Source organism: Oryza sativa, chromosome 4 (genome assembly GCF_034140825.1).
Source record: "Oryza sativa Japonica Group chromosome 4, ASM3414082v1".
Lineage (NCBI taxonomy): Eukaryota > Viridiplantae > Streptophyta > Magnoliopsida > Poales > Poaceae > Oryza > Oryza sativa.
The window spans coordinates 24302135-24324757 of record NC_089038.1 but is presented as its reverse complement, the minus strand read 5'-3'; the positions used below and the strand labels follow the sequence as shown (position 1 = coordinate 24324757).

At 50.9% G+C, this 22623-nt stretch overlaps 4 protein-coding genes across 6 annotated transcripts; 1 reads left to right on the top strand and 3 right to left on the bottom strand.

Annotated features, from left to right (window-relative positions):
• Positions 1-261: 261 nt before the first annotated feature.
• Positions 262-3090, bottom strand: LOC4336152 (F-box protein At1g70590). 3 transcript variants are annotated; one of them, XM_015779511.3, is made up of 5 exons: positions 2352-3090; positions 1903-2036; positions 1220-1402; positions 1078-1136; positions 262-805 (listed from the first exon to the last, which is right to left on the bottom strand). In XM_015779511.3, exons 1-4 carry the CDS (start codon positions 3004-3006, stop codon positions 1104-1106), a joined length of 1005 nt encoding a protein of 334 aa, XP_015634997.1. In that variant the 5' UTR covers positions 3007-3090; the 3' UTR covers positions 262-805; positions 1078-1103. The 3 variants fall into 3 exon arrangements, with proteins under 3 accessions (XP_015634997.1, XP_015634994.1, XP_015634995.1); XM_015779508.3 differs by having other exon boundaries at positions 1078-1125; XM_015779509.3 differs by lacking the exon at positions 1078-1136.
• Positions 3091-8178: 5088 nt separating this feature from the next.
• Positions 8179-9802, bottom strand: LOC112938618 (uncharacterized). The gene has a single exon (XM_026024623.2). It carries the CDS (start codon positions 9664-9666, stop codon positions 8329-8331), a length of 1338 nt encoding a protein of 445 aa, XP_025880408.1. The 5' UTR covers positions 9667-9802; the 3' UTR covers positions 8179-8328.
• A 399-nt stretch (positions 9803-10201) lies between these two features.
• LOC4336151 (uncharacterized) lies at positions 10202-11290 on the bottom strand. Its single transcript, XM_015779514.3, has one exon. It carries the CDS (start codon positions 10839-10841, stop codon positions 10305-10307), a length of 537 nt encoding a protein of 178 aa, XP_015635000.1. The 5' UTR covers positions 10842-11290; the 3' UTR covers positions 10202-10304.
• Positions 11291-12361: 1071 nt separating this feature from the next.
• LOC9271712 (pentatricopeptide repeat-containing protein At3g04760, chloroplastic) lies at positions 12362-17179 on the top strand. Its single transcript, XM_015779375.3, has 6 exons — positions 12362-14381; positions 14872-14943; positions 15336-15435; positions 16223-16388; positions 16475-16568; positions 16816-17179. The coding sequence occupies exon 1, from the start codon at positions 12568-12570 to the stop codon at positions 14203-14205; it is 1638 nt and encodes a 545-aa protein (XP_015634861.1). The 5' UTR covers positions 12362-12567; the 3' UTR covers positions 14206-14381; positions 14872-14943; positions 15336-15435; positions 16223-16388; positions 16475-16568; positions 16816-17179.
• The last annotated feature ends 5444 nt before the right edge of the window (positions 17180-22623 follow it).

The window sequence follows — 22623 nt, the reverse complement described above, 5'->3', positions numbered from 1 at the left end:
CAAAAGCAGCCATGTGCATAAAACGGTTGAGCTAAATTGGAACTGATGCACCGTAGGGAAGACTGATGTTCAAAATAGAAACCAAAGGATGAATTTGATGCGATCATAACCAACATCCATCTGGAGATGACTATATAGCACGATAAAATCACCTAGAATTTGTTCACTAGTACATTGCCGTCAACAATGTATGGGCCACAGTCGCACAGAGATTCCCTTAACCCTTCAAATTTCACAAAGGCAAATTCCACCAACCATCAATTTAGAACAGCTGATCACAGAATTACTTTTCACTGCATTGGACCTACATCCACACTTTTTCAGCGAAAAAAAAACACCAGTTGTTCCTATTTATTACAATCTGAAACAATTCAACTATAAAGTTCTATCCTATGCTGCATCAGGGATATTATTGCCACTTGACCTTCTGTAACAGTATTTCTGCTGTCATAATTTCTGTACAAAAGAAAAGGAGAGAGGGGCTTGAAAGTTAACATATACACAGTTCCACATACACTAGAGTATGCCACAGATGCATATTGCTCACTTGGGCCTTCAGGTGGTGAATTTCCATTTTACTTTTGGCATCAAGGGGTTATTAACTTGGTATACGTGTGATGGGCCCATTTGCTCATCTTCTGGTATACAGTGCTCTTGGTCTCCATTTATCCGCATCTGACAGGGCACGTTGCGCATTCACAAGGGAAAGTGATTCAAGTATTACATCCCTCATATGTGAGGCAGCAGCTTCTCCACGGCGCGTCGCCAACTCTAGATACATAAGAGACCTCACCTTGTCTCCTGCCTAAATAAGAGAAGAATCATCATAAAAAAAAGGCATAAGTAAATGCATAACACGCCAACATTGATGAAGCAGTAGGAATAGTACGAACGACGATGACATAAGTTATACAGCTGATACTACTTCAGTACAAACATACAAGTTTTTGGCAATTTCAAACTAATTCTGTTATTAAAGATATTGGCTTTTTAAAATTTAAAATAGCACACACACCGTATTCTGTTTCTTGAAACGCCCTTAACCAAACCGTTATGACAAGTATTTACATATCTTACCTTATTACATGGCCTAAACTTATGCACTAAAATGTGCAATTGGAAGAACTGCATGGTGGCTAACAGAAAAGGAATATATAATTAATACGTTGTTTCCACACAGTTAGATGATTCATTCATTAGGTGAAATGGAATGACATACCGCACAAAGTTTAATACCACATTCATAAAGAGCTTTCTTGTGACCGCAATCAGCAGCTAATTGCAGCCACCTCTTTGAACGCACTTGATCCTGTGAAAATCCTTCACCATAGTTGTAGCACAAGGAAATGTTGTACATGGCTCGCACATTTCCTCCCTCTGCAGCTCGCAGGTACCATTTTGCCTGCATTTGCAAAGTTCCTTATTTTAAACAAGCAGATTCAAGGCAATAAAGCACACAGTCAACTTTGTGCGCTACAGTGGTGGTAATCTTGAGACCGCCAATTTAGCAAATTCAGACTGATCATGATGGTGCAATTATGAGTACATCGGTAGGGAAACCCAACCAGATCAAAAAGCTCCTTTCTGTCAAAAACTCTGGTTATCTCAGTTTTGATAGATCACATTGTAAACAATGGAATGTGAGATCAAAATAAAACTCGCTAAAAAACCACAACGGAGCTGATAAATTGGTAAATTATCCCTAAATCGTACAGCTCTAAATTGCCTGACTATAATTTAGTTCATACAGTCCATAGCTTGTAGGAGTAGAAACAAGATACCACAACAAAGAATAAATGATGCTGGTTCAACAATTGGATACATCTATAGTAACTGCGTATTTCTGTTTCGGGGAAAATTTGCGATATGCAGATGTAAATGTAACAAGAGGAGGCATCTTACAGCTTCCCGCTGGTTACGCTTGATTCCTTTCCCATTCTGCAAGCAAAGGCCCAGGTTGTATTGAGCACGAGCATTGCCAGCAGCCGCAGCTGGATAAAACCATCTAACAGCTTCCTCAGCCTTGGGTGGATCAGCTAAAAAATGATTTGGCAGCAACAATCAGTTGCAATTCGTTGAGATGAAGAATATGATTGCAGCAACAACAACAACCCAGTAGGTTTCTCCCCTGCTAGTTTAGAATCAGACTTGAGTTAAAGGTTACTAAAAGAATCACAAAAAGACAAACGCCAGCGACAGAGCAAGGTCAAAACTTTGCCCTAAACACGAATGGTTCTAATCATGCTGTGAGCAAACCCAATTCGTCCTAAGATTCGTCAAAGCTTTCGGCTACAGTCTCGATCGAGTATCCAAGAAAGCTATTGATCCCGTAGGCCAAAATCCGGGGGTACCTTCTAGGTAGGAGACGCCGAGATTGCACATCCCGACGGGGTGCCCTAGCTCCGCCGCCTTCTGGTAGCACCCCACCGCCTCGTCACGCCGCCCTTCCTCCCAGCACATCAGCCCGGCGTCCACCATCGCCGCCGCGGACCCCAGCCTCGCCGCGCGCTGGAACAGCCCCAGCGCGCGCTGCCTCTCCGCCTTCCGCCCCTCGGCGCCCGCGGCCGCGGCCGCGCCTGCCGCGTGCTTGACGCGTCGCCCCCGCGCGTGCAGCGCCGCGGCCTCCCGGAGCGGCCGCAGCGCGTCCCGCCACGCGCGGCACGCCCGGCTTGCCGCCGCGACGTCCGACGCCCCCGCGGCCGCCAGCGCCCTGTGCACGAGCTCCGGCGGCAGCGCGGAGAAGTCCGCGCCGGCGCCGGCGCCGGCGGCGGGCTCTTGCTGCTGCTGCTGCGGCGGCAGCGGCGGAGGCGGAGGTTGAGGCTGAGGCTGAGGCTTCGGTTTCTTGGAGTGGCGGTGGCGGCGGCGATGGTGGTGGTGGTGGTGGGGCGGCGGCGGCGGCGGAGGGTCGGACGGCGGCGGCGGCGGGGGGCCCACGACGCGGGGGCGGGAGGAGAAGGGCGGCGGGGAGGGGGTCGGGGGCGGCCAGGTGCGGCTCGCGGCGTCCATGGCGAAGGCGATGCGCGTCGGGCGAGGGAGGAGGAGAGGACGGGATGGATTGTGGGGGCAGAGAGGGTGCGCGTGTGTGAACGCGACGACGGCTTGGGTTGGGTGGGTGGGTGTAGGAGGAAGGAGGTCAATGGGCTGTGGGGGTGAGGGAGTTATTATGTGGATGGCGTGTGGGGCCCACGAATTATTGGGCCCGGTGACAGTTACACGTCGGAGCGGTCGGCTGAAGTATTTTTTTGGCGTCCTTGTCTCGTAGTACGTTGAAGTGTTGAACGCCTGCATACCCGCATACCCTGATGTTTTTCCTATGTGCGTGCTTAAAAAAAAAAGAAGGTGATTAAGCCCTCTTTATGATTACCGTCTACTCTCCCGTTAAAAAAAACTTAACCTCGTATTGGATTAGACGTTTCCTAATACAACAAATCTAGACATACTAATGTCTAGATACATTGTACTAGAAAACGTATATTTAATATTAAATTGGTTTTTTATATGACGGAGGGAGTATATTTTGCCTCGTGCCAAACTGTTTTTCAACTTGTTACTGGTTATAGGCCCGTCTGTCGTAACGTTTCTTTATTCAGTTTAGTGAAAGTATTTGAACAGAATAGGTTGATTGGTTTTATGTATCATGATTGGTTTCTTTAATCGGTTTTTACGGGAAGAGAAGTGTTTCTTATAGCAGGAGCCAGGAAGTGAGGCGAAAGAAAGGAGGACAACTCTCTCATTCATTCATTCAGGGCCTGTTCATTTGATGTCATTTTTAATATTACCAAATTTTGGTAAAGTTGTTAAAAAAAGTGGCTACATTTAGTTTGCTGCTAAATTTTGGTAACTATATAAGAAATCATGATAAAATTTTGGCAAGTTGTCAAAATTTGGTAATGTTTTTTTTTGCATCAAAGGGTCTGTTCATTTTGATGCCAAAAAAAACATTACCAAATTTTGGCATTATCAAAATTTTAGCATAGTTGCCAAAAATTTTTGGTAACTTACCAAAATTTTGGCAGGATTTCTTATATAGTTATCAAAATTTAGCAGCAAACTAAATGTAGCCACTTTTTTAGCAACTTTACCAAAATTTGGTAAGCTTAAAAATGGTATCAAAGTGAACATGCCAAAAGTGAACAGGCCCTTAAGGAGTAATAAGAAATGCTTCAGGAGTATTTAGTCTATAAGTGAGTAGTAACTTTTAATTAAGGTGAAAAAAAATCAAAGTCATATTGACAACGTCGGTTATAAGATAGTTTTTTTTTTCCTGTCATGTAAGAGTGACATTTATTTGCAAAATACTAATAGAAAAGTTGCTTGTTTGATTTGGGTTAAACTTTCTTACAATTTGGCTAATGTAAGTCAAACCGACTTGGTATTTGTTCTTCATAACTTATTTTCTTGGTTAGAAGCAAGATAAGCATATATATAAGAGGTTATTTTAGCAACGCATCTTAAAATATTATTCCAGCTGTTTGTGGCTGCAATTGCAGCTGTCGTAGCAACGATATGCTTATCTAAGCAGACTGAGCTGAAGCTAACTCGTCAGAGCAAGGTTATGTACATAAAAACAAGAAACACGTACGCATATCAAATACTTTTGCAAGTTACAGAAATTGACCTCAAAGAAACTTGTTTTCTATATAAGGGAGTTATAAACTCGTCATCTACTCCGATCCCTCCCATTCAAAATATTTACCATTGATTAAAATCTTTGTGTGATAGTTACTTAAAGGAGTTGTGTTAACTAAAGATAATTTGGTGAGACGGAATCGGAATGGCAGCTTGAGGTGTTGTTTTTTTTATGAAAAATGAGTCTATTCAGCATCTCTTTTTGGATTGTCATTATGCAAAGTTCATATGAAGAGCAGTTCGGTTTTTTTTTTGGTTTTAATCTTCCTACAAGTATATCTCTACTCAACATCTCTTTTTTTATTGTCATTATGCAAAGTTCATATGGAGAGCAGTTCAGTTTTCTTTTGGTTTTAATCTTCCTACAAGTATATCTTATATTTTTTAGGGTGGCTTTTGGGTGTTGACAAGGAAAAGAAAAAACTGATACTTGTTGGAGCTTCTGCAATTTGTTGGGCTCTATGGTTGAGTAGAAATGATATGGTTTTTGACAAATCAACATCTATCACCTATATGCAGGTAATTTTCAGGGCAACACACTGGCTCCGGTTGTGGGCACAGTTACAAAGGTGTGATAATGATTGGGAGTTTCTAAAAGTTGCATGTCGCAAGATGGAGACGACTGTTATGCAACCTTTTACCAACTATAGATGGTGATTCACAAATAGGCTAGAATAAATGTGTTCTTCTTATTTTGGTTTGATTCACTCTTTTGTGTGTTTTGTGCGTTCTATTTTATTTGAACTACACTCTTTTCTAGAGTGCTACTTTATAATAATTGACTGTAACTCTTTTTAAGTAAAGACCGGGATATTATATTCTATTATCTAAAAAAAACTAACCAACATCATAAAAAAAATAAAAAAAGGGTTCATCAAGTACAAATACACATGCATTACAGGTTACACCATTACTAACTATAAACACTAACACCGAAAGTTATGGCCGGTCTTGAAAAGAAAGAAAATATATAGCCTTGTCATCAGCCATCGCAACCAATAGGAAACCAAGTGTTGGAATTAATGAATGGGCCTTAGCCCACTCAAAGATTAATTCTTTGGAAAATCACAAAAGCCCACCTCATGGGATGGCATGCATGTGGAGTTTAGTACCACCTTACTTATTCTAGGAGAGGGGGACCTCCTTAAAAGGGAGGATGCCCTCCTAGCCACTTGAAGCATGTGTGGTGGAGAGAAGAGGGGAAACATACGCGCGCGCTCGCTCGCCTCGCCTGGCAGGGCAGGCGGCGCGCGTGCACGACGTACGCGTCGAATGGTCCGAAAAATTGGCTCCTCACCCTTGCGCAGATGCAGCCTCCTTTTGCAGTTTTGTTTTGCTGCAAATTCGGATTCGTTTTTGTTTTGGAAACGTTCCGAAAAATCCGGTGCGTGCAAACGGCGTGGAGTCCGGATAAGTTACGCGCGACTTATCCGGTTCGGTTACGCGCAGTAGAGATCGTGCGGGCGCCCTGATCAAGCGACCCTTCTCTATATAAACCGACCTGCCGTCTTCACGCAACATAAGCGAAATCAATCTAGGGTTTGCCTCCTACTCTGTACTGCGCCGTCGCTCGTAGACTACTCCATCCCGCTCGCCGGCGTGCACCGGCGATCGGGAGAGCAGGTCTCCGGAACCTCTGCCTTCGACGTCCTGCACCGGGAGAAGGCGGCAATAAGGTATTTGGAAAGCGCTTCGCGCGACTGCTCCCTGTTTGTTCGCGACGGCTCGCCTTCCTCTTCGCTTGCGTGTTTCGTGTCTTCGTAGACACCGGCGAAAAGTTTCGACCAAGCAACCGGTCTTTCCGTCACCTCGGTACGTGTTCAATATGTTGTGCATATTTGATCTGTTCATGTTATACTGTGTAGTTTACATGTATAGATCTAATGATGTGTTCATGCTAGTTTTCATCTGTAATGTCATGATTTATTTATGGAATAGATTAAATCATTATATGTCTATAATCTCAACACCAAGTGTAAGCGGAAAGTAAGATCGCAACAAAGAGGTATTTGAAGTCTCGGTTTCATGAAATGCATTTTAAAAGTATATAATTTGCATCGTCACTGCCCGATCCAATCAATAGAGTTAAAATCAAGTTTTTTACCTACCAATTCTCATGTGTGATGCCTTCAAGAAGAAAATATTGATTAGGTTGATGCCATGACCGACTTCAACTAGTGAAGACCAAAACCAGAGTTTTTTTTTTTTTAAAAAAAAAGAGGTATCACGGGTTCAAAACTAATGGCATGTTTGGTTGCTGACCTAAGAGAAATGCCTAACGAAAACCAACGCCTGAAGCTAGCAGGAGAAATTGAAGATAGATCCCTGACTTGTTGCCTGAGATTGTTTGGTTCAAGACATATGCTCGAGGAGATCAGTAAGAAAGCAATTATAATTGGACCCATAGCTACCAAATCACCTTTATCTCCCTTGCCTCCTTAGTTGCATGAGTGAGGCGTTGCAATTTGGTGGCCTGAGCCAGGCTAATCAACATGGACCGGTTGTCAAGTTAGACAACTGAGCGAGTGCACCAGGAGGTCAACCAAACAAGCTATAGGCGGACCTCAGGCTTGCATATCAGGTCAGACAAAACCACCAGGGCTGCAACCAACATGCCCTAATCCATGCCTCAACTAGAGAAGCCCAACTCACTGGATCTACAAGTAAAGTTCAAATCATAGTCATCAAAATTGTAAAGATATTCCCACCAATAATGGTCAGTGAATTTTTATTAGTTTCAAAGGTGGATAGAGAATAATTGATTCTATATATCGAGAATTGTGTGCCACTAACAACACTCCTAAACACTTTAGCACTCTTAACTGCCTTTGGTGTCTACCTTCGCACACTCCTCATTACCTTAAGCCCGTAAAGAGAGGCATTGCTTTATGTTCCCTTTTAGGAACACAAAGAACAATAGCGAGAAGACGATGTTCCCGTTCCCTTTTTTGGAACACCTAAGTTGCTTTCAGTATTACCATCGAAAGTGATATGCCTTTGGTTGTAGCACTACGCTCAGCATCACGCCATCTATGCGATGCTTGTAAGGGTATCCCATGTGAACTAATAGTATGCCTTTTTATATAAGAAAAGAATATATTAATCGACCTCGAAACTAACAACATGACAATTAATATGCTCGTGTGGAGATTGATTTTTGTCCCTCGAGAGGACGCTCCCTATTTTATGCATGCTATCTAAAAGAATATCAAAAGAATTTGAAAAAAAATGATAAGGTTGATCAAGCAAAATAATAAATTTAACCATGAATTATGTGTTATATTTAGGGTCAAATTTGTCATATTTTTGTCTACTTGTATATGTTAAATATGACTTGAATGTTTATGAAGCCATACACACTATACTAATCTATCTTACTAAATCATTTTAATTTTTTTTGACGATTTTTTGGGCGACATAGAAAAACACGAGAAAGTTCCCTCGAGGACGTACGGGATAAACTCTTCCCGTGCTCACGCATACTTTTGAGCAAGCATACAGTAAATCGAACCCAAAATGACAACATGAAGCTTAATATAAATAGTATATATACTAGCATAGTTCGCACCAAAAAAAACAAAGAACTCTTGGCTAATTAATGATCAAACCACCCATCCTAACAAGCTACTAAGCTAAGATAGTAGCTAGTACTAGCACATACTCCTATATAGAGAGACCGGTGTGATATGAACCATGAAATTATACTGTAATAACTGCGACGCTCACTTCCTCTGATGCAGCTTCCATAGCGGTCGTCGTCGTTGCTTGCACGTTCGCCGCGCCGGCCGGCAAGAAGTACCAAAGCGGGCTCGACACGCCACCGGTCGCCGGCGGCAACCGCGTGGACATCCTGTCCGCCATGCTGTACACGAAGGCCTCGTAGTCCCCCTCTGCGCGGCTGGCCCAGTAGTACAAGCAGTCGCCTCTCATCAGCTCCGCCGCGCCGTCGCCGCAGCGCGCCGCCGCCGCGGCGTCGTTCGCCCCGAGGAACACCGCGTGGCCGCCGAGATCCTTCGACTCCGACCAGCACGGCGGCCGGCGGCTCCCCCCCGCCGCCGCCGACGCCGGCGGCTCGTACCTCAGGACGAAGACGGCGCCCTCCGGGATGAGGAGCAGCTGCTGGTCGCAGATCCCGGCCGGCGCGACGGCGGAGCCCGCGCCGCTCGGCCGCCTCCACACCTGGTACAGCGCGCCGCCGCAGAGCACCAGGTTCTTGGCGTCCGTGAACCGGGCGATGGTGTCGTACGGCGAGGGGAAGACGGCGCCGGCCACGAGTGGCTCGATCTCGATGGGTCGCAGCCTGCCGCGGTGGCGGCGGCGGTTGAGGCGGAGCACGTGCACGGCGCCGTGCCTCGTCAGGCAGTACGCCACCCTGCCGTTGCCGTCGAAGGCGACGTCGGCGAGGTCGTCGCTGTCCATGAGCGCGGCGGTGTCCAGGACGAGGGCGGAGGAGTGCCCGTCGGTTGTCCTCTGGACGGCGAGCCTGTTCGGCCGGCAGATGCTCACCGCGGCGAGGTCACGCGCTGTGGGGCACGGCGAGAACACGACCTTCGGCGCCGGCGACGTCGACGCCGCCGGCGCGCGCTCGCAGTTGGGATCGTACAGCGACGCGTGCAGCGGGATCTCCACTCCGGTGACCGGGTTGAACAGCAGGACGACGCTCGCGGCGGCGGCGGCGGCGCCCTTCGCGTTGGCGGCGGCGAGGACGACCCACCCGTCGCGCGCGCCGACGCAGCGGCTGGCGCCGGTGGCGTTGGCTAGCCCCGACGGCTGGCGGAGGCCGAGGAGGCGGGACCAGCGCTGCGCGTGGACGGAGCAGACGGCCAGCGACAGTGGCCCGTGGCGGCTCGCCGTGTCGGCGACGGGGGCGAGCGGCCGCGAGGTCGGCGGCGGGAGCGCCGCGCGCCACGAGGCGCAGACGGCGCGGCAGGAGGCGTAGCCCCGGAGCGCGCAGAGGTCGGCGACGCGCGAGACGAGGCCGGCGTGGAGGTCGGCCCACCGCCGGTGGGTTGGCATGTCGTCGTCGGCGTGCTGCATGGGATGAGAAGAGGTTAGCGCGCTACTCCTACGTACCACTCCTAATTAAGATCGTTGTAGGGTTTCAACGAACGCGGTCGCAAATAATAACCCATATTTATGCTCAATCTGTTTCGTGGAGATCGTGGATTACTTGGCCTAACTCCGCATCGCTCGCGTTAAAAAATTTGTGCGGATATTTCCTAGTCTTCTCTCTCTTGATTCTTGAACCTGTATTGCCCTGCACGTTAACTGTTTTGGTAGCTGAGAGTACGATTACGATTTACCCGTGAATAATAACGTGCATGGTTAGGGCTTGCTTGGTTCTAAGTTCTAACCTAGAACTAGGATAAAAATATAGAAAAAGTCTAAATTATGCCCCTTAACTATTGCCGTAGAGATTGTAACGGTCTGAATAGAGGTGGATCCAGCGTAGGTGCTAGGAGCTCAAGCCCCCTACCCCGCTGAATGACCATTAAGAGAAAGGGAGATATGGGAGGAGGAAGAAGAGGGAGAAAAAGAGTAGGGGCTTAGAGCATCTCTAACAGCATAGCTATTTCACTCCCCAAACTAAAATTTAGAAATTTTGAAAAAAAAAACGAGCTCCAACATACTGGCTATCCTACTCTCGAAGCTATTTGGTTGGCCAAAGGGGCTCCCTAGGTGGCTAAACTTGGCCAGCCAAAACTGGCTCTCCAACTGTGGGATTGTGGGACCCACAACCATATTTTTCTTCCCACATCTCGCATTCTCTCTGTCCCCAAACTCTTCAACGCTGCCTCGGCTGCTTCCATCGCCGCCCTCCGCCGAAATGGACCGGAGGCGCGAGCGCCTCTTTTGCCCTGCCTCCCCTGCCGTCCCCCTTCCACCATCGCCTGGAACCGAGTCCCCGCGCTCCACCTCACTCCCTCCCTCCTCTCTCTCGCCCCTGCCTCCCGGAACCAGCGGAGCCACGGCGACAAGGCGGCGGAGGACCAGGCAAGGCCGGCGAGGAGCAGAGGGCCACCCCTTGCGGCTTCCCGCGCCTCTCCCTCGACTCCGTCGCCGTGGCCGCCATGTGCCTCCAGTGCCATCCCTGCCCATGTGCTGTCGTGGCTGCATCTTCCTCGCCGTCGTCGTCGCCTCGCCAAGTCGTCGTTGTGGAGAGCCGCCGCCTTTGCCATCCCCACCCCGAGCTCCGCCGCCGCCATCGCCATCCCGCTCCGAGCTCCGCCGCCGTCGCCTCGTCGCCGCAAAGGGAGAGGGAGAGCACCTCAGCGAGCGCCGCCTCCCCGCACCGCCTTCCGCCTCCCCGCGTTGCTGCACCACCGCGCGTCATGTGTCAGCCACCGTCGGCATCAACGTGGTCGACGGGAAGGAAGGAAAAGGGGAAAAAGAAGGAAAGAGAAGGAAGGTGGGGGGAGAGAGAGAAAGAAGATGGTAGAGGCTGAGGGTCTATTTTTATTTTGGAGAGGATTAATAGAGAGTCTGTTGGAGTGAGTATCTAATTTGACTAGCTAAATCAGATGGAGAGTTGGCTATATGAGTGTTTGGAGAGTTCGATTTGGGGAAGCTGTTGGAGATGCCCTTAGAGGAGGAATGAGACAAGCCCTCCTACCATTCATTTTCTGGATTCGCTCCTGATCCGAATTACACGACCAGACATTTGACATTTTTAATTATTTAAACCAAACAAATTTAACAAGCCCTCAATTTAGCTCCAACTCCTAAATTTAGCTCTAGAAGTTGGGTCTGGAGTAAAGTTGTGGAGCTGCCTAAACCCAGCTCAACAACTCTAGTTCATTTTGTGAGAGAGCTCCACCTAGCTCCACTCTCAGTTTTGGTGGAGCTAAAACTGTTTGGCTGAGCTCTAGCTCCAGGAGGGGTGGAGCTGGAGCTGTGCCAAACAGGCCATAGGTAGAAGGTGGTTTTAGAGACTGTTTGGATGGAGGCCTAAGTAAAATCTGGCTGGTCGGACACATCCTTGAGATCCACTGAGTCGATGTTTGGTAGAAGCTAGCTTGGATCGGGGAATGCTTGCCGATGCCGATAGGGTCGGCCTTTCTGCTAATTGTTTGTGTATCTTGCTTGCCGGCCGACGGAAGGAGAGGAGCCGCGGGCGGAGGCCCAGGGGGGACGGCCACCGATGGTGACGGGTTTAAGGAGGAGGAGGACGCGCACCTCTGCTGTGGATATCGGCGTCGGCGGAGGATTGCCACCGCCCCGTCGGCTTCGTGCGCTGCTGCTTCGGCCGCGGTTGCGCTCGTCCGCCCGCCGCCCCAGTCCACATTGTAGGGAAGAAGAGAGAGAGGGGATAGAGGGAAGAAGGGAGTGAGGATGACATGTGGGGCTCACTATTTTTTATTAGTTTATGTGTGAAACTGATCCGTGGGTCCCACGAGTTTTATTACTTTTCCGGTTCGAATTGCCACGTAAGCGTCACGTCAGATGAAGACAGAGACAAACTAGCCACTAAGCGTCACGTCTGCCAAAACCGCCATCTAAAACGCTGAGGGACCTCATCTGCACCGGGTGTGATAGTTGAGGGACCCGATCTGGTTTTCCAGTTGAAGGACGAAAATCGGATTCGGTTAAGGGACCTATGATGAACTTATTCCATTTTATTCGGCCATAAGACACACTATACTGGCCCATTCAGCCCATCAATTAGACAATTAACCGAAAAACCTAACCATCCAGCCCAGCAACCGCCAGTCCGCCTCCTCCACGCCCACACGCCGACGCGCGACGCGGCGCCGCCGCCTCCTCCTCCACACGCCGCTTCCTGCCTCCCTCCGCCACCGTCGGCGCCGCCACCGCTCCTCCACAGCCCGCGCGTCGGCGGCGCCGCCCAACCACCACCACCACCTCCGCCTCCGGCATCACCGTCCTCCTCATGAATCGAACATCACATCGCAGCTGGTAGGAACTGCCCCCCATCCTATGCTCGCCTCATGCCGCCGCGTCCGCCTGCGCTTCCGCTCCGCTCTCGCCACCGCCGCCGCCTCCCCCGTCGAAGCTTCCATTTCCACCTCCGACTCCGACGTGGACCCCGAATCCCACGGCCCCGCGGATGCCACGCTCCTCCGCCGCCGCATGCGGGCGTCGGCCGCCGAGGGGAACCTGGCCGCGGCGCTGGACGCGCTCGCCCTCCTCCGGCCCGCGCCCGCAGGCGCCCACGACTACAACGCCCTCCTCCACGCCTACCTCCGGTCCGGGCAAGCCGCCGCGCAACACGTCGCCGCCGCGGAGCATGTAGCCGCCGTGCTGTGTCACATGCGCTCCGTCGGCCCGGCGCCCAACGCCCTCACCTTCAATACCGCCTTCAACGGGCTGCTCCGGCTAGGCCACCTCGACGCCTCGCACGCGGTACTCGAAGAGATGTGGTCTCGCTGCGGATTCGTGCCTTCGTTCACCACGGTAGATAGACTCATCAAGAAAGCTGTTAGTGGCTCTAACTTTGAACTTGCACTGAAGGTGTTCGACCTAATGCTCAGTCTGTGTTACTTTCCGACTCTCCCTATCGCCAATGCCATTGTCTCGATTCTATTGAAAAGTGGCAGCGCTGAGATTGCATATGAGGTTTTCATGGTGCTTGTAAATAGGAAGTTTGTGCCAGATGTGTATATGTACAACCAAATTCTGTTTGGTCTTTGCAAGTCAGGTTGCAGCAATAAGGCATTGACTCTGTTCTGTAACTTGAAGAAGAGAGGACTCTCTCTAAACGTTTATTCGTATACAGCATTGGTCTTAGGATTATGCAAGGAGAAGATGTGGGCCGACGCATACAGGGCATTGGAGAAGATGTGCGATGAAGAGTGCAAACCCTCTGTTGTAACATATACCGTAATTGTGAATTTCCTCTGTAGAGATGGTAAGATTGATGCTGCGATGCATGTTTTCAGGATGGCATGCAAAAATGGCTGTTGTCTTGATAGCACCATATGCAATGTGCTACTCCATGCACTCTGCTGCGAAGATAGAATACCAGAAGCTCGGGTGATTGTTGATTTGATGGAGGAGGCAGGATTGGTCCCTGACTATTTCACCATTTCTTCTCTGGCTGCTGGCTTTCTGAAAACTGGGGATGTCATGACCTGTCAGAATTTTATACGAATGGTATGTAACAGGAGCAATCATGTGGATATTATCACTTGGAATATATACCTCCATAGCTTATGCTGTGATGGGCAGGTTAAGAAAGCATTAGCTTTGGTTAGTGGAATGATGGAGAGAGGACTTGTACCATCTACTACAACATATAACACTATACTGAAAGGCTTCTGTATGGAGCTGGATCTTCAGGGGGCATTGCAGATGTTGGACCATTTTAGCTCTACTGGTGTTCCCTGTGATTCAGTCTCCTTCAACACTATCCTCTCTGCAGCCTGCAGGCAGCAGAATGCTTCAGTTATCCGTATGGTTCTCTATCGTATGCATGTGGAAGGAATCAACCTTGATGCCATCAGTATGACATGCTTACTCCGGTACTTTCACAAATGTGGGAAGTTTGCTGAAAGTGTTAACCTTGTTGAGAGTCTGCGAATTCAGGGCAGCCTACTGTTTGTGCATGGTACTTGAGGACATCAGCAAATTTTATGGTTGGTCTTCTCTTGTTGCTGGGCTAAGCAAGCTTGTAGGATTGTAGCATCCATTCTTTGGTTTGGCCTTAAAGGAAGTCAGATTATTGGGCTCAGTTGGATGTCAAGGTCTGTTGCGCTTGCAGTAATTCCATGGTCAATAATTTGATGATTAAGGTACTGTTCAGAACTTCAGATTACAGTTACATCTATGGTCATGCAGTTACCTGGTTGACCTTTTCCACACCCAATCCAAATAAAATTTCTAAATTTTATACCTGTTGATTGTACTGATCATATGATTGGGAAGATTAAGATTGCATATACACGGAGATTTATACTTCATTTGTGGTACTATTCTGCAACCAGTGGATATGCTCTTGACTGTTTTGGTACATCGTCCAATAATGACCAATAATTTGTGCAGTAATTATCTCATTGAACCATAGTCATTGAGTGGTGATATTTCAATTCCCAAACACCTAAAATTTTAGGTGCACCACCATTCCCCCCTGATGTGTATTCTTTGTTGTTGAACTGCACCGTCATCTCTTTAGCTCAAGTACTGTGGGCCATGAGGTTGATTTCAAAACTGCATGTTACATTTTTCAAGCTCATGTGGAGTATTTTTTTTTCTTCTTCTAAATTTCCTATTTCTAATCAACAGTCAACAAATTGTGGAGCATTTCATGAAGGCTTGAAGGTTGAAGAGAATGGTGAAGAGCTGCCGGATCCTTGGGTAGGGTGATTCAGATGCTAGCGAAAAACCATTCCTACATCCTACTTTAAATTATTACTGACTTCTTGTTGATATGGGAGAAACAAAAAGAAATCTCTGCAGGTCATACTTATATGAGTTAAATTTACCTCATGTGGGGTTAAATATACTTCAATCAATGATTTTTTCTGAACTCATCTGAAAACTAGTTACTTCTCTTAATAATCTAGATTATGAATGTAGCCCAAACACCTGATGATTTAGCCTGTTTGTTTCAATCTAGGGTCTAGCTTGCCCATCCTAACTATTGTTGAGCGAATCACTTCTTCCAGTTTATTAGCAACTTCGTTTTTGATAGATGAGTTCATTTAATTTGTACTATTTGAACTGTAATCTGATTGGAATATCTCTAGGGTATTATTCTTTTGTCTATGAGCTGATTATGCTGGGGAGAGCACCATCATTTATGCCACCTGGGAGCGCATGTGCTCGAGAATGGAGCCATCCTTCAAGGTAATTCCTCCAGAAATTATTTGGCCTCACCAATTAGTACTACAATACTACACAATCCTGGTGATCTTTTTTTACTACAATCACTATAAAGCTTGGGCATTCTGCAGCTTCTGCTATTCACTGAGCATTGCTGCAAAATTTTGTTTGAGAGAGTAGAGCTGTGAGTGTGTGAAGTTTCAAATATAATTCGTCTAAGCTTTAAATCCTTAATGGCCACTTGTACAGAATACACTACATAATGTTGTTGTCAAATTAAGGCTCATGCATTCACAATGATAAGCCTTTTGATTATTTACGATGTACCACATTTATTTATGTATTTGTCATCAATTATTTGCTTCAATGGACTGTCCAGACAAGATTAGTGCTACTTATGTATCCATATACTACCTCCGTTTCACAATGTAAGTCATTCTAGCATTTCTCACATTCATATTGATGTTAATGAATCTAGATAGATATATATGTCTAGATTCATTAACATCAATATGAATGTGGGAAATGCTAGAATGACTTACATTATGAAACAGAGGGAGTAGAATGTTATATCCAAAGGGATAGCATTAGTGACTCAAATGCAGGGTTACCCATATTTCTGTTTGGTTTTGCCATATTTGCTTTGCTATTGCCGATCATATTTGTACTCCGAACCCTCTAAGAGTATGAAAACAGTTGCTTGTTCGACTCTTCAACCTGCAGAGCTTGGATCAATCGTCTATTTCATTTTTATGAGTGGAAAGATTGATGTGATATAGTAGTGGTATATTGAGTGTACTATTTATTTCAGTCGCACACAGAGGTTCACGGCGACATACATACCTTAGATTCAGAAGCCTATCACATGTCCAATTATATATATTTTGGGTGCCAGGTAGATCAGGATAAACATATGATCTACCTCTCCAGAAGACCAGGATAAAAATCCAGAAAATTTCAAGGCTTCAAATTGACAGGTTACAAGACATTTTGTACTGTGCTGTTCCTCTGTTTATTCTCTGTGAGATTGAAGTTAGTCCTTTCATATATTTGGGTGAATCAGGATCTGTGCAGTTTACGCTTCTTAATCTTGCCAACATTCAACATGCCATTTTCTGGAGTTTAAGATTAAGGACGGCAAAAAGGACGGGGAAGCAGTAAGTGCTTGGAGTTTCTTCTCATCAAAATCCTTTCTGTGGCAGATACAGTGCATGGAAAATTGGGCATTAACCAAACAGATCCATAATAAATTATAGCTATTCATTACAAAAGCTAGCCATAATACATGTGTCGTGCATTTGATTATTTCATTAATTCCTGTGCTGTTCTCAGTACATTTTCTAGTACTAGGATTTTATCTTGGTAAAATGCAATTCTTATGTCCATTCATGTTCATCTATACAGGATCTAATTTATTGGTAGACCTGAAGCTGTGTATTCTATGAAGCTGATGGTAGAGGTCCTGGGCCTTTGATGGCGAGAAAAAGTTTGTTGGTTGGTTTCGGGGCTATTTACTGTGTGTTATTGAAGATCAGAGGAGCCGGAAGAATATCATTAATGTATACTATGATCTTAGAGCAAGTTTAATAGTATATAGCCAACTATTAGCTCTAAATCATCTATAGTCGATTTAATAGCCAATTCATACAATAGTTATCTGTAAACATATACTACACTATTAATATTGACGGAGCTTAGGGCTCCTCACCGGGAGACCGCGCAGGCCCCCCTTTGCCGGTTCGGCCGGGGGCCCTGGGTGAGATTCTAAGCTCCTGGTCTGTGTGTGGAAGGTTCGCGAGAATGGAAAAAGCACAAGACACGGGCGATGTATACAGGTTCGGGCCGCTGAGAAGCGTAATACCCTACTCCTGTGTTTTGGTGGATCTGTGTATGAAGAAGCTACAAAGTGCCAGCCAGCCCCTGATCGTTCTCTTCTTTTTCTTCCTAAAAATCCTCCCCCTTCTAAGTGGGCAAGGTCCTCCTTTTATATCTCAAGGGGATACCACATGCACCATCTCTCTTTTTTGTGGGGACTTATCCTACCTTTTCATAATCAGACGGAGACTTGTATGGTTGCCGTCCGAATGACCTTCTGATGGGACGGCCCACACCTACCTCCACTTCCGCCGGAAGCAGGCGTGACGTGGGAACATGGCTGTCTGCTGACGACATGACCAGTGTCAGACCGGTCACAAATCGGTCATTCTTGTCCACCACGCGTCAGTTTATCAATCTGCATGTTCGCCCTTCTTCATACAATATCTTGCCAGTAATGGTTAGGATGAAGCCTGGCATATATCTGACCGGAACCAACGTGCCATCTCCAGGAGTTAACACGCCGGCTCCGGCTAGGGACGAGTGCTTGGAGGCTCTCGTCCTGACGGGATGGGGCGAGGCGTGCGTCAGACCGCCTGTCGCCACCTAACCCACGATCTGACCGGTCTGTGACTGGTCACAGACCGGATAAACGAGTGCGCTGCACTGCGTTTGATACGGCGTGATGCGCTCGTCCAAACCGCAATAAATGTGGTTAGGTGAGCCCCGCTATGCTCACCTACCCCATATACGCGGCGCAAAACCCACAAGGGGTCGGGGCGCCTCGGCCCTCGGGGCCGAGACGGGAGCGGTCCGACCCCTCGGGGAGACAAAGAGAAGGGCGGCCGTATCACCCTCGGGCCCGACCCCCCCCCGAGGGGGTTAGGCCACGTGGGTGATCGTGTCTGCCTCAAGTCTCTAAGTCATGATACTCCCGGTCCCATGTCACCGACAGTAGCCCCCGGCGTTATGCCAGGGCGATCGCCCTCCTCGAGGGAAGCGGTCGGGCGTGACGCCATTTCCTAAGGCCTGGTGACAGGTGGGACCGGTCTCCACAGTTGGGCAGAAACCCAACGGTCGCAAATCACGCACATCGGCAATGGTTACTCGGCTGTCAATAATGAGCGGTCTCTTCAAGACTGCCACATTACTCGAGTAACACGCGAATCGGGACGAGCCGGTTCGTTTTTCCTGGAGATATGATGATGGCGCTTCGGTCGGCGAGCGTAATTAACGCGCGCACGAGATGTTCCATCTCGACTGCCACAGCCGCATATCCGCCTCATGCACCGCAAACGGGCGAATGGGATTAGTGGAAGCGTGGGCGCGAGAAACGAGGGGGCAGATAGTGGGCGCGAAAAACGAGGAGCCGGGCATAGCGTTGGCAAGGGTATAAAGTCGCCGAGGAAGAGATTTGCTTCCTTCCTTTCGCCATTATTCCCCTTGTCTTCGCCGCTTGCGCCCTGACTCCTTGTTTCCTGTGCCCTACCTTCGCCACACGCGCTCGCTCTCAAACATCTCTTCTTCCGGCGTCATGGCACGGGGCTCCGCTCCGCTTGACGGTAGCGTGCTGCCGCCTTCCCGCATCGTGAGCGAGAGACAGGCCAGGCTGCCGCGCCGCTTCATGCCGGAATCTGCCACCGGCCGGGAGATAGTCTCGCTGGGCGAGGGATGCCCGGCGCCACGCTACCCGGGGCGGTCCGTCTTCTTCCTCCCTTTTGCTATGGCAGGGCTGGTTCCGCCATTTTCTTCTTTCTTCATGGATATTCTGGAGTTTTACGATCTCCAGATGGCGCACCTCACCCCAACGCGGTAATGACATTTGGTCATCTTCGCGCACCTGTGCGAGATGTTCATCGGGGTGCGCCCATCCCTTCGGCTGTTCCGGTGGTTCTTCACCGTACAGCCGGTGTCGCCGCCGTCGGTGGTTGGTGGTTGCTACTTCCAGCCGCGGGGGCCGGTGCTGAACCGCTATATTCCCTGCGTCCTCCGCAAGAAGTGGGATGACTGGAAGAGCGACTGGTTCTACACCCCCCTCGCCGACGAAGCGCGCCTCCGACTTCCGAGCCAGCCTCCAGCGCAGGCCTCCAACTGGCGGGTGCCGGTAGATCTGGGAGATGGCTACGACGCCGTCCTCGACCGCCTGGCGGGCCTGCGATCCCAGGGGCTCACAGGGGCCATGGTGTTCGGCGACTATCTTCGTCGCCGGATCGCGCCACTCCAACGGCGCGCCCGGGGCGCCTGGGAGTACACCGGGTCCGAGGACTGTATGAGGACCCACCAGGGGGTCAGATGGGACTGGGCTCCTGAGGACTTCAAGATAGTGGTCCAACGGGTGCTGAATCTCAGCTCCGTGGAGGCATCCCTCATTCCTCAAGGAGTCCTCCCCCTCTGCAGCGATCCAGACCGCGCCTCCATCCTGACCATCATGCAGACGGTCGGGGCGTCGGAGGAGCGGGCTCCTCGAGGCCACGATGGCGCGGGCGGGAGCCGCGGGGGGGGGGGGGGGAACAATCTACCCCGGGAGGGGGTCGTGCTTCTGGGCCCCGCGTCGGGGGCCCGGGGAGCGGCCGCCCTGCCGACGCCCGGGGGAAGAGGAAGCAGGAAGGAACCCCTCCCCCATCTCCTCCCCGAGGGGGCGGGGCGGCGCGTGCCAGCAGCAGGCGCCCGGAGGGGGCCACGCCGACGTCGCAGCCCGAGGGGGAGCGGAAGAAGAAACGGCCCCGCAAGATGGGGGGGACAGAACCATCCCGGGGAAACCTTATTTCCCCTCCAAGGTGGTCGTTTAACCGACCCCCTCGCAGGTTCGTCCCACGCCCATCGTGGCCGTATTCATTCCTTCAACGCGAGTTTTCACTCATCCATCTTGCTTGTCTTCTGGTCTTTCTTCTGTTTCAGCGAGATCCCGTCGCGTCCCTCCCGCCATTCCAAGTCCGGCCAGTCTGAGGCCGAGGACCCGGCGACCACAGAGGCCCGGAGGCGGGAATCTGACCGGCGAGAAGCCGTGGATCGCCTTCGGGAAGCCGAGGAGGCCGCTCGGGAGGCCGCTCGGGCTCGCCAGACCAAGGAAGCCGTTCGGGAGGAGGCCGGACCCCGCCAGGCCGAGGCAACGACATCCTCCGAGGCGACCCGTGAAACTGACCGGCAAGAGGCCGCGGATCGCCTTCGAGAAGCCGAGGAAGCTGCCCAGGTGGCCGTCCGAGCTCGTCAAGCTGAAGAAGCCGCTCGGGAGGAGGCCAGACTTCGCCAGGCCGAGGCGACGACGACTTCCGAAACAGCTCGCGATGAGGCCGCGAGCGCATCGCTTGGGCCCACTCCCTCGTGCGACGCTCAGGACAAACCAGGTCCGGGGGACATCCCCGAGCCCGGCACGTCCATCGGCGGGCCAAGCCGCGCGGCATCCTCTTCGAGGCGGCTCTTCCCCACGCCTTCCGTTGCTCCACTGAGCGCAGAACCTCTTCTGCAGGCCTTGGCCGTCGCTAACACCACAGTGTTGGACGGGTTAAGTGCCCAGGTGGAGGCCCTGCAAGCAAAGCGGGTGGAGCTCGACGCCGCATGGGCGCGTGTCGAAGAGGGGCGACGCTCGGTGGAGGCCATGGTGGAGGTGGGCCGCAAGGCACACCGCCGGCACGTCTCAGAGCTCGAAGCCCGTCGGAAGGTGCTGGGGGAGATCGCCAAGGAGGTGGAGGAGGAGCGGGGGGCTGCCCTCATCGCCACCACCGTGATGAACGAGGCGCAGGACACCCTCCGCCTTCAATACGGGAGCTGGGAGGCGGAGCTAGGGAAGAAGCTCGACGCCGCCCGGGGGGTCCTTGACGCTGCCGCTGCCCGAGAACGGCGGGCGGCGGAGACCGAGGTGGTATCCCGGCGGCGCGAAGAAGCCCTTGAGGCCCGTGCCATGGCGCTGGAAGAGCGTGCCTGCGCCATGGAGAGGGACCTGGCGGATCGCGAGGCCGCCGTTGCTATTCGGGAGGTCACACTGGCGGTGCACGAAGCCGCCTGTGCCGAAGAAGAGTCCGCGCTCCGCCTCCGCGAGGACGCGCTCACCGAGCGGGAGCGAGCTCTCGAGGAGGCCGAGGCCGCGGCGCAACGGCTGGCGGACAGCCTGTCCCTCCGCGAGGCTGCGCAAGAGGAAGAAGCGCGCCGTAATCTGGAAGGTGCCCGCGCCGAGAGGGCCGCGCTGAACCAGCGGGCCGCTGAGTTCGAGGCGCGGGAGAAGGAGCTGGACGCGAGGGCGCGCAGCGGCGGGGCGGCCGCGGGCGAAAGCGACTTAACCACCCGCCTCGCAGCTGCCGAACACACCATCGCCGATTTGCAGGGCGCGCTAGACTCGTCCGCCGGGGAGGTCGAGGCCCTCCGCTTGGCAGGCGAGGTAGGGCCCGGCATGCTTCGGGACGCCGTCTCCCGTCTAGACCGCGCCGGTCGGCAGGTGGGCCTCTGGGGCGGGCGGACTGCGAAGTACGCCGCCAACCAGGGGGGCCTCGCCCAGCGCCTCTCGGAGATAGCCGGGACTCTCCAACGGCTCCCCGAGGAGCTCGAGAGGACGATTAAGTCATCCTCGAGGGACCTCGCCCGAGGAGCGGTGGAGCTCGTACTGGCGAGTTACCAAGCCAGGGATCCCGACTTCTCCCCATGGACGGCGCTGGACGAGTTCCCTCCCGGGACCGAGGATGGCGCGCGCGCGCAGGTCCGGGACACCGCCGACCATATCGTCCACAGCTTCGAGGGTTCGGCCCCTCGGCTCGCATTCGCCCTCAACTCCGACGAGGAGGACGATGACGGCAGAGTGGGCGACAGTGGCGACGAGGCTGGCGACCCGGGTGCATCGGAGTGAGCCCCCAGGCCCCCGCCAATCTTTAAATAGTTTCTTCTTTTCTTCTTCCGAGGCCTTCGGGCCCCCTTCTTGTATAGACTAATTTAATCTGCAATCAAATAAAGAGGAAATTTTTTTGTGTCAATTCTATTTGTTGTGTGTATAAGACGAGGATGTCTGTGCCGCGGTCCTTTTGTGCCTTGGCTTGAACAAGGGCTCGTGCCCAGGTCCTAGTCCTCAAATGGCTCGGGTCGGGGCTAGTGCCTGGGGAGATCCACATGTCGAGACTGGCCAGGCCGGGAGCGTGGTGACCGAGGGTTATGGGTGACCCGATTGTGGGTTTTTGCCGATTCCCCCCCGGAGTACACCACGCCCCGGGGCACGGCTCGGTTCTGGGCCCCGTTTGGCGATTTTAGCCGACCCGAGCCCCCGAGGGCAGGATTGAACACGAGTGACCTATTTCAAGTCAAGATCCTTCAAAAGGGAAACAACAGCACAGATACAGCCTTTAGGAAATCGAAAATACTTTTATTGAAATACAGATATAAGAATATGCATATGTGGTAGCCCCCGGCCAACCCTAC